This window comes from Bison bison, unplaced genomic scaffold (assembly GCF_000754665.1).
Source record: "Bison bison bison isolate TAMUID 2011002044 unplaced genomic scaffold, Bison_UMD1.0 scf7180017864093, whole genome shotgun sequence".
Lineage (NCBI taxonomy): Eukaryota > Metazoa > Chordata > Mammalia > Artiodactyla > Bovidae > Bison > Bison bison.
The window spans coordinates 2,625,687-2,636,882 of NW_011494665.1; the positions used below are offsets into that span (position 1 = coordinate 2,625,687).

At 47.8% G+C, this 11,196-nt stretch overlaps 1 protein-coding gene across 1 annotated transcript in view; it reads right to left on the bottom strand.

The window, feature by feature from the left end:
* IL6R (interleukin 6 receptor) overlaps positions 1-6,292 on the bottom strand; it is a 46,309-nt gene extending 40,017 nt beyond the window's left edge. The window contains exon 1 of the mRNA XM_010838440.1: positions 6,278-6,292. Coding sequence (XP_010836742.1) covers positions 6,278-6,292 — 15 coding nt within the window. The remainder of the gene's footprint in view (positions 1-6,277) is intronic.
* Between the last annotated feature and the right edge of the window lie 4,904 nt (positions 6,293-11,196).

Consider the following 11,196-nt stretch of genomic DNA (forward strand, 5'->3'; position numbering starts at 1 on the left):
CTCTCTCCCTCTCTTTTTTTTTTTGGCCACACTTCAAGGCTTGTAGGATCTCAGTTCCTCAACCAGGGATTGAACCCGGGCCAAGGCAGTGAAAGCCCGGAATCCTAACCACTAGGCAACCAGGAAACCCCCTCCTGAGCATCTCTTTGAAAAGGAAGAGGTGATATTCACAGAATGCCCTCCTGGTACTTTCACTCACCTCCCCCAAAGGATGGGACGAGAGGCAATTTCTTCCTCTTTCTTTAATCTTTCTGCTTTTTTTCAATTTTCTGTAAGTTGTGTGTATTATTCTTATAATGAACACACACACACACACATATATATATATTTAAAACACAGAAGCTACATAGCCTGGATCTGTCCAAGAATTTATACCTAAAGAGGGTGGAAGTAGAGCAGAGTGCAAGGAACAGGGGTGGGGTGAGAGTGGATTTTTCAGGACAAGCAGCTTCTGAGAGCACGATCCAGGCCAGAGGGTGTACACACCCCGCCCTCGCAGCTCTGCCCTCCAACCCTTGCGGCTCTGCGTTCTGTCACTCTTGCCGCACGCTACATGCTTAGCCCTCAGCCGTGCTGGCCTCATCCCCTAGTGGATACAAGGTCACTATCCCTCCCCACATGCCCTGTTTGCCTGCTCCCTGGAGTCTGCCAGGGCCCCTCCCTGAGGGGGAAGAGCCAAAGGAAGAGACACAGCGGGGAACAGTGAGGAGGGAGTCCCAGGTAAATTGGAGCTCCCAAGAGCATCCCTTCCTGTTCCCCACAGATGTGTCCCAGACATCCTCACGCCCTCAATTTAGGCGGTGAGGGCCGGGTTGGGAGAGTGGGGAGGGAGGGGTTGGCCCTGCACACTCTGACATTCAGCACAGCACGAAATTTAACATCTGCCCTTGAGCAACTGCTCAGACATTTGAGCCAGGGTTGCAAGCCAATGCCTGTCCCCTCCTTAAGAATTTTTTTTTTCTGTGCCCCATCAAGTGAAAGGCCAGAAATCCTAATCCCATAGAGAGAACTGACAGTTAGTGAACACTTACTATGCACTGACATTCTTCTCCACAAAACCCCATGGAGAACTCAAAACTGCCTATAACGCAGACCACTCTAAGATAAATGTCCCCAACATATTGAGGGAGCCAAGAGAGGGGCTAAAACATTCTTAAAGGGAGGCACCAAAGGAAGAGAGATTTGAGACACAAGTGGGAGTTTGATAAATGGAGCTACAGGGAATTTATTGTTGTTATTCAGTCACTAAGTCATGTCTACTCTTTGCCACACCATGGACTGCAGCATGCCAGGCTCCTCTGTCCTCCACTAGCTCCTGGAGTTCACTCAAATTCAGGTCCACTGGTCAGTGGTGCTATCTAACCATCTCATCCTCTGTCACCCGCTTCTCCTGTCCTCAGTCTTTCCCAGCATCAGGGTCTTTGTCTAATGAGTTGACTCCAAAGAACTGGAGCTTCAGCATCAGTCCTTCCAATGAATATTCAGCATTGATTTCCTTTAGGATTGACTGGCTACAGGGAATGGCATTCTATACAGAGCGAACAGCATGGAAAGGCGTTGAGAAGTAAGACCTTAGGGAGAGCAGGTATCTGATGTCCTCCAAGGGGATCAGAGCTGACTCTGCAGACAGAGCTATGTGCAGGCTCCACGCCCACCACCTCCAACCCCAGCCTCCAGGACTGAAGCCAACAGTGCTGCCTGGCATAGGGGAAGCAGCCCTATGTTATCAGAAGACCAAGTGCTATTCCTGGTCTTGCCACCTGGACTTGCAATGAGCCTTGGGCCTGTCACAGCCCCTGGTGGAGCCCTACTCACCTTCTCTGTGAGATGAGGATTCAGATCACAATCTGGAGCTCCTTGCTGTCCCGCCCTCCCTGTTCCTGCCATCTAGCATCTTATCACTCTGAATCACTAGCTCACAAAGGGCAGGAAGCATGTCTATGTCTGTTTATCTCAGACAATAGCCCAGCTTGAAAATACAATTAATCTGTGGATTTATGACTCTAAGAGTCTATGACGTTTGGAGAAGGAAGATGGCCAGAGCATCCCAATGCTGTCAGACAAATGCACCTCCCTTATCCCTCAAGAGCCCCGGGGAGGAAAATTCCCTCAACCTCCTTCACCTCTCATTCCCTAGGGGGAAGAGAGTTTAGATCCTAGTAACCTCTGAAAACCAAACCCACACCTCTCCTGGCCCAGTGCTCATGCAATCCCACTCCCTGGGGCCCCCCACCACGGCCGACAGCTCTCAAGCCTGGGAACTTTGCAGTACAGCCCTGGGAAGTGGGCTCTTCCCCATCCAGGACCTGAGGTTGGATGCCAGAAACCCAGACAGCTTTGTTGTTTTTCTACTTCTACCCTTCTTCAAGTAAACTCACAAATGTCAATAACCAGAGAAAAACACGCACATGGAGACACATATTTCTCAACTCCTTTGCAGCCTGTTGTTGCTCCTGCCAGCAAAAACAAGTTCAGCTTCCTGGCCCCATTTATGTAAGCCATGGAGCCGCTGCCAGTGCCACTGCTGCTGACACAACTTAGCTCATGCCTGCTAATCCCACCGCCCTGGTTTCTGAGCAGGGACAGTTCTCCCAGCTGTCGGCCGGCCGGCTGGCAGCATAGAACGGCCTCCAGCCTCTGGGGCTGCAGGGACACAGGATCTCAGAAGGGGTCACAGAGGAACCGTGGGGACCCTGTTAGCAGGCAAGACCTTGATCTGGAAAGAGGTGCCTGCTGAGAAGTCTCCAGGAGGAAAAAAAACATGGGGACCTAATGTCCAAAGAGAAACAGAAGCAGGATCTGGTCCCATGGGGCCTAGAACAAGTGCCTGATGTGCTCTATCCCGTCCCTGCATCCCCCACCAGCTAAGGACTGAAACCCATGTCCTGACTTCCCGAGTAATAATAACCGTAACACTTAGCACCACCTACAGTGCTTAGCACGTGCCAAGCTGCCAGGCACTTTACCTAAGAGCCCTACCCTCCTAACATACCTTGCTGAGGAGGAGGCTGGTCCCTACTTCCGTGGAAGTTCAGAGACATTGAGGAACTGACCCGAATGCACACAACCAGTGAGGGAGGGAGCCTGCAATTGGTTCCAGGTGGGTCTGACCATAGCCTCCCCCACCACTCCCTGGGGGTCCAGGTGCCTCCCTGTGCTCCAGCCCTGCCCCCCTTCTCTGGGCTGCCCATTACCCTGCATCTCCCCCCTCCCAATTTCTTCTCCTCCTCTCTGCCTTCCCCAGGTGTTTCTGACCATCACAGAGGTTCCAGGAAGACAGCCCTGGGGTTGAGCCCTGGGGCTGAGAGTTCTTGGGGGGGGTGGCTGGGAGGGGAGTGAGCCTGCCCCCACACAGCCCTGCCACATTAGTAGGCCCACAGGGTCTCTCACCAGAAGCCAGGGCCCAAGCAGCAGCATGCCTGTGACGATTTATAGTTTTAAAGTGTCCCCCCAGACCCCTAATCTCATGCTCTTACCAGATCACCCACTCACTTTCTAAAACTCCCCAGAATGCCCTCCCCTGCCACGTAGGGCCATGTGGCCCCAGCCACCCCTTTCCCACAGACCCCTCCTCAGATTGCTGACTCCTGCCCTCCTCCCCCCTCTAATGTGTTTGTACTTCTGTACCTGCTTGTATTTGTCTTGTATTTGGCAGAGTCAGTATTTACCTTGGCACGGTCTTGCCCTCTATCTGCACCACAGACCCTACATCTACTGATTGGAGAGAGGGCCTGGGAGGCTCCTCTGGACCATAAGAAGGCAACGATGGCTGCTGACTCAGAGACCAGCGCGTGTGACCAGCTCCTCAGGAGAAAAACATTTAATTCTCCCCTGGCAGCATCACAAATAACCAGCTGGCCCCAGGCCCAGAAGGCCTGACCTAGGTCACTTCTCAGAGATTACAAGCTAATTAGAGGAAAAGATATCAAAGGAGAGCAAACAATCTAACTTCCCTCCCCCACCAAACCCCAAGAAGCAGATTGAAAAAAGAATAAAGGCAAGACTCAGTAAGCCATGAAGAAGGGCATGTGGCTGCAGGTCCAGAAAGGGGCTGGGCTGGGGCTACAGCCACAGAGCGGGTGCTGAGCAGAGGGTCACTCTTCTAGGGCTGTAAAGACCATTAAAGATTATTTAGTCAACCTGCCCATTGTTATAGATGACGGCAACCAGGGCCCAGAAGTCACACAGCCAGTGTGTGGTGTAGCCAGAACTGAAAGCCTGGCTCGTTATTGCCCCACATCCTTCCCAGGAGTACAGCAGCAAGGGTCCTGTCATCATGCCTCTGAACAAGGCAGTCTAATCAGGAGCCTGGCCCCCTTCAGGGTCTTTTATTATGTGTTTGTCGAAGCAGAGGGCGGATGGGGTGCAGCACACACCTGATACCTATTCCCCCACCCCCATCCCAAGCCACATCCACCACCACCCCTCCCACCACCTGCCCCAGCTTCCACTCCTCCACCCCTTTAGATATGAGGAAGCAAAGCTAAAGATTTGAGAAGTCACAAAATGGAGGTGTGGTAGAGAGTGACTAGAAGGGACACAGGAGGGCCTGCTGGGGCTGGCCATACGGCTGGCTGGTGGTCATGTGGCTATGCTCAATTTGTGAAAATTCACTGGGCTCTTAGACTTATGCTGAGCACACTTTTCCGCATGCATGCTATACTGCGGTGCTCATTTTATAAAGCCCCAAAGTCCTCCTGCCATTCTTCCCCTCACCCCCACTGCCATGAGCACAGCACACACAAGCACACTCTGGTCCAGCTTCGTGTCACCATGAAGCAGGCAGCTCAGAATGGAAGAACAGGAGCGTCTACCCTTAGTGAAACTGGGAAACCCAGACTCCAGCTTTTCTGCCCTCAGCCTGTTCCTCTCATAAATAAACCTCACCAGGCCTACCAGGTTTTGAGCTAGGGAGACTCAGCATTATAAATATGTCAATGCTCCCTAAGTTAGCTCTAAATTTTACTTCGTCCTAATAAAAACACCAACAGGACTTTTTGTTTGTTTGTTTTTTCTTGGAACTAGGGAAGCTGATTCTAGAGTTCAAACTGAAAAGCAAACAAGCAAAGATAGCCCAGACAATTTTGAAAAAGCAGAGAACTAAGAGGAAGATTAGCCCTACAAGACTCTAAAGCATACTATAAAGCTACAGTGATGAGAACAGCATGGCACTGGCACATGAGTAGATGGACAAAACTACAGAGGAGACTAGAAAGTTCAGAAATAATAGTAACCACAAAAAGCTTAGTCTGCACTACTGAACTGTGCCCTTCAAAATGGCTCAGATGATAAATGTTATGCAATGTGTATCTTACCACAATTATTTTAAAATAGCTTATTTGAATGTTGGCTATATACAGGTGCTATTCTAAGTATGCACATGGATGACCTACTTTGATCTTCTCAACAGCTTATCTTACAGGAGGCTGGTTACATAACTAACTAGGAGTCAGCCTAGACACAAACCCAGGCGATTAGGCCTCAGAATTTTTGAACTACTCAGTCTCTATCAGGCTGTATAAACCCAATAATATACAGTAATTTGGTAGATTTTAAAGGTGACTTTTTAAAATCAATGAGGGAAAAATGGATTATTCAACAAACTACAAAAAAGGACATCAGGTAACAACCAAGAGTCAAAAAGTTAGAGCCAGACCTCACTATATGATAAATTTAAATGGATCAAACATTTAAATATTAAAATTATTAAAAGTACCAGAAAAAAAAAAAAAAGAATCTTTTTTACACACCCCCCTCCAAAAGAATCTTTTAAAACAGTTTTGGCATAGAGAAGATCTTATTAAGCATGATACAACATTTAAAAGTCATAAAATAAGTTGATAAACTCAACTACAATTTTTTAAAAATATGCATGGCAAAAACTAACCCCCACCAAAAAGACAAATGACAAACTAGAGAAAAGTCTTCAAAACTCATATCAAAGAGGACTAAATTCTTTAATATATTAAGAGCTCCTGTAAAGAAGAAAAAGACCAACAACCCAATTCTTTTTTTTAACGAGCAATGAATATGAACAGGAAGCTCATAGAAACAGGCTATGCAAATATCTGTTAAGTAAGCAAAAACCTGCATAACCGCACTCAGATAAGATAAATGAAAATTAACTCCACATAGACACCATCTCAGGTTGATTACAAGTTTTCATCAGAGGTGTGGAGACAGGCATTCTCTCACTGCTACCGGGAGTAGGAATTGGTGAAGCTTTCACTCTCACTCAAAAGCACAAACACACATGGCCTTCAACCCACAGATTCACCTTCGAGGAATTCATGCTGCCCATGTTCTTTCACTTAGGCAACATGCTGGACATGCAAGCTTACTCCCCGAAGCACGATCTGTAATGCCTAAGCCAGGAAACAAGCCCAGAGACGATGTCCATCAAAAGGAAACTGGCTAACGAAATTCGGTGTGTCCATATAATGAAATACAAAAAAAAAATTAAAGAGGAAGTTCTTTAGGGACTTCCCTGGCAGTCCAGTGGCTAAGACTCCATGCTCCCAATACATGGGGCCTGGGTTTGATCCCTGGTGAGGTAACTACATCCCATATGCGGCAGATAGTCCATTCTGCAACTAGAGATTCCTCACGCCACTAGGAAGATCGAAGATCTTGTGTGCCATAACTAAAGATCTGGTGCAGCCAAATAAATAAATAAAAATAAATTTTAAAAAAATTAAAATAAAGAGGAAGTTCTTTATTTATAAAAATAAATGAACTTTTTCCTAGTCCATTGTCTAAAGTAGTTAAGAGGATTCAGACACACCCAAGTTCCAACCCTTGGACAGTCACTTACTACTTGTATGACCTTGGGCTAGCTTCTCAACCTCCTTAGGCCTCACTTTTCCCATCTCAAAAATGGAAATAATAATAATGTGTGTGTGTGTGTGTGTGTGTGTGTGTATCTGTTAGTCACTCAGTCGCATCTGATTCTTTGCGACCCCATGGACTGTAGCCTGCCAAGCTCCTCTGTCCATGGAATTCTCCAGGCAAGAATACTGGAGAGGGTAGCCATTCTCCAAGGGATCTTCCCTACCCAGAGACCGAACCTGGGTCTCCTGCATTGCAGGCAGATTCCTTATTGTCTGAGCCACTAGGGAAGCCCAATAATAATTATTTCTAAAGGTTGTTGTGAGAGTTGTATTAGATAACTAATGTTAAAAACTTAGCACTATTCTCAGAACATACCTAATCTCTCAAAAAACATGAGCAATTATTATTCCCACTGCAATGGTGGGTCTTTCTCCTTTTCTATGAGAAAGTCTTCATACTATAGCCTCTCCCATCAAAATAGGCTCTTCAGATCAGTAACAGCAATCAAGCACCTGATTTTGTTTGTTTCGGCCTCAAGAAGTGTTGCTCTATCTGTCTGAGCTTGGAGTGACTTGGCTCAAGGTTGGCTGATTTGGTAAGTGGGCAGTGTAGAGACAGGCCTGAACTGCCTGCCACCTGAGATGTTTTCTCTCTCTCTGCTCTCCCAGCTGCCTTGCTTAGAGATACAGAAAGCTCATTTGCAGGGACATGTGGTTATAAAACATTTCCCTGACCCAAAGTGGTATGAATGTATACCAGGGAGGAGGGGGTTACACTGCAACGGCCTAAACATACACAGGCCCTTAAGTGTTCTTCTTGAAAGTACTGAAGAAGGACACTTCCTGGGGCGAAATCAGAGCTGTCTCTGCCACATCAGTGTGTATGGAGCTGCTAAGTCTCTGAGAATACCGAGAAGAGAAACTGTGACCTTGATGCCTCCGAGCTTTGGGAAGGGTGGGAGTTGTGGGCGACACGCGATACAGTGGAAAGAGCAGGTTCAGCGCAAGGTCCGTCATTTCCTTGCTGTGCCATCCTGAGTGAGTTTCTTAACCTCTCTGAGCCTTGGTTTCCTTTCGCCTACTCAAGGACACTGCCTCAGCAATTCTCTGTCAATTTTTGGTCTCTACTAGATTATGTTCATCAGCATACAAACAGGCTGAGATTTCAGTCATCTTTTTAAAAATTCCTTTCATGACCCCACGTCTCCAGCCAACGCACACTCCATTTCTTTACTCCTCTTTACAGCTAAAATCCTCAGAGGAGTGGCCTCCACTTGCTGGCTCCTGTTTCTCTCCTCCTGTTCTCTTTCTAGTCCACTCCTGTCAGCCTTAGGCCTCCACCATTTTGCCCAAATGCCTCACATCAAGTCAAGGTCACCAGCGGCCTGAGGGTAGCTATGTCCCTTGGTCAGGCTGTCTTCTTGCTCTCTCAGCGTCTGACACCACTACACCGTTCCCAGCTCTTGACGCACTGTCCTAGCTGCGTTTTCAGGACAACTCTTCTGGTTCCTCTCCTGCTTCCCCGGCCTCATCTTCTCAGTCTCCTCCTCCTCTTCCAGGTCGGAGCGCCCCAGGGCTCAGCCCAGGACCTCTTCGCTTCTCCATCTACGTTCTCACCCTCTGTGATCTCAGCCACGCTCAAGACTTGACATAACCTCTGTCATCAGCCAACTCCCAAATTTATACCTCAAACTCAGTCTGCATCCCCAAACTCTGGACTCCTATACCCAGCTCCTCAGCATCTTCTCTCCATTGTCTAAAAGACAGTTCAGTTTCAACACGTCTAAAACCAAGTTTCTGATCCCCCCCACCCCCTGAGAAAACCTGCGGTCCAACAGCCCACCCTCTCTATGCCAGGCACCAAGACCCCTCTCACACACAGCTGCTGTGAAGAGTAAGTGAGATCATAGATGCAGAGAGCTTAGCACAGTTCGGTGTACAGTCAGGATCCAGGATGGTGACAGCTGCTGTAACCATAGGGTAGAGAGGCAAGACTAGAGGCAGGGAAGTTGGGAGGCAGAGGGAAGCTGAACAAAGGCACTGGGAGATAGCCTGGCTGGAAGTCAGGCCAAACTCAGGACCGTGCCAGAAAGTCCCCAACTTTAGCAGAGACTTTGGACCTTTTTGGATCTCAAGTGCAGAAGAGAGTAAAGCACACAGATGACCCCAAAGAAACTCCCCAGGGCTTCACCAAACAGTCTGAGGGTTAAAAGTCTCTTTTTTTGCTATCTCACAACTCCGGTCCTCAAGGACTCTCTTCCAAAGACGTAACACCTCAGTGACAATTAAGGACAGGACATCTAGAACCTCCCTGTGCACCTGGAGTCTAAAGAGCTGATGACCAAGGCTTGGCTTCCCCAGAGACAAACCCAAACTTCACCAGGGCAAGGGGCATCCAAGTGTCCCACCAGAGCCCTCTGCTCCAGAACTCAACAGGCCCTCAGGTAGGACCAGATTGTTAAAGAGGAGGCAGGAATTTGCTTGCACAAGTTGGAAGTATAAGGAATCCCTCAATATTTTTAGATTTCCTCAGACTTTCATTCCAACATCATCTTCTTGGTGAGAACTTCTCCAGCTTCCCCTCAAAAAGATCAGTTCCACATCCTTCTTGATTTGAACAAATGGTTCCTATCTCCAACCCCTGCTTTGTTTTTCCTCCTTGTGTGTGTGTGTGTGTGTGTGTGTACGCACACGCACGCGCATGCTTAGTTACTCAGTGTATTTGACTCTGTGCAACCCATGGACTGTGTGTGGCCCACCAGGCTCCTCTGCCCATGGGATTCTCCAGGCAAGAATACTGGAGTGGGTTGCCATGCCCTCCTCCAGGGGATCTTTCTGACCAAGGAATCAAATCTGTGTCTCTTGCATTGCAGGCATATTCTTTACCATCTGAGCCACCAGGGAAGCCTTTTCCTCCTTAGCACTAGTCATTATCATACTATATACTTAATTTACATCCCTAATAGAAAGAAGCCCCAATGAGCCCAAGGATTTTGTCTGTTTGGCTCACTGCTGTATCCACAGCTCTTAGAATAGTGCCTGGAACATCAGAGGAGCTCAAAATGTTTTTTTCAGATAAATACATTATTGGCTGCATGTATTTAAGCACTCGCTCTGTGTTAGAGATCTCGCTATGTGCTCTGAGTAGTACCTTACTTAGCACATTTCATCTTCATAACCACCCCGTGAGGTAGTATATTATTTCTATTTTCCAGATGAGGACAGCAAGTCTCTGAGATGGTAAAAATCCCTTGCTGAAGCTCACATCATTCTCCATGGCAGGGCTGGGCAGAGATCAGTCTGGCTCCAAAACCTTAACCATTAACTGTTCAAGATGAGCTGTGTTCATGTGGAAAGAAGGTCCAGAGAGGGATAAAAAGCAACAGAAAACCTCTGGAAGAAACTGTTTAGCACTCAAGACCAAGCGCTGTCCTGTAGAACTTTCTGCGATGATCAAAATGCTCTATACTTCTGCTGTCCAGTATGGTAGCCAAGTGTGACTAGTGTAACAAAAGAACTACATTTTAAGTGTGATTTTTTTAATTAATTCAAATTTTTCAAGCAGCCCTACTTAGTAAGTGGCTACCATATTAGAGAGAACAGATCTAGATCTTTAAGCCTCACCTGGAAAACCCCAGATTTAGTAATAGGAATGCTCTGGCTCACTGGGTGGGCTGGTAGCAGGCAAGGCTGGTGGGATAGGAGAACCAGAAGGGAAGTGAAGGAAAGTGAGCAACTGGACCAGCCATGTGTAATCCTTCCAAACACCCTGTAAGGGGAGGATTTGTTAACCCAGTCCACAGGCCAAGATGCAGAGGGTCAGAGATGTGATGTGCAGTGAGGATCCACAGGCCTGCTCCTCAGGATCTTGGTCCACCCCGCTCCAACAACTTGGTCCTTGAGTAGCAGGCACCAAGCAGGACAGGACAGAGGGTTTCCTCAGTCCCTCCTAGGGATTCACCTTTGATCATCTTAAGCTCCTTTTAGGGCAGACTTTAGGTGGTGACTGTATAGTCCATGGGGTCACAAAGAGTCAGACACGACTGAGCAACTTTCACTTCACTTCACTGAGTGGCTGATTCCAGGGCTTCACAGGATTCATAACTGTTTTCGGCAGTGAGTAAACAAGTAAAAACAAGTGAAAGTGTTCATTGCTCAGTTGTGTCCGACTTTTTGAGATCCCATGGACTACAGGATTGGTTAGCCATTCCCTTCTCCAGGGGATCTTCCCAACCCAGGAATCAAACTTGGATCTCCCGCATTGCAGGCAGATTCTTTACCATCTGAGCCAGAGTCAACAAGAGGCGGGCTTCCCAGGAGGCTCTGTCGGTAAAGAATCCGCCTGCAGTGTGGGAGACACAGGTAT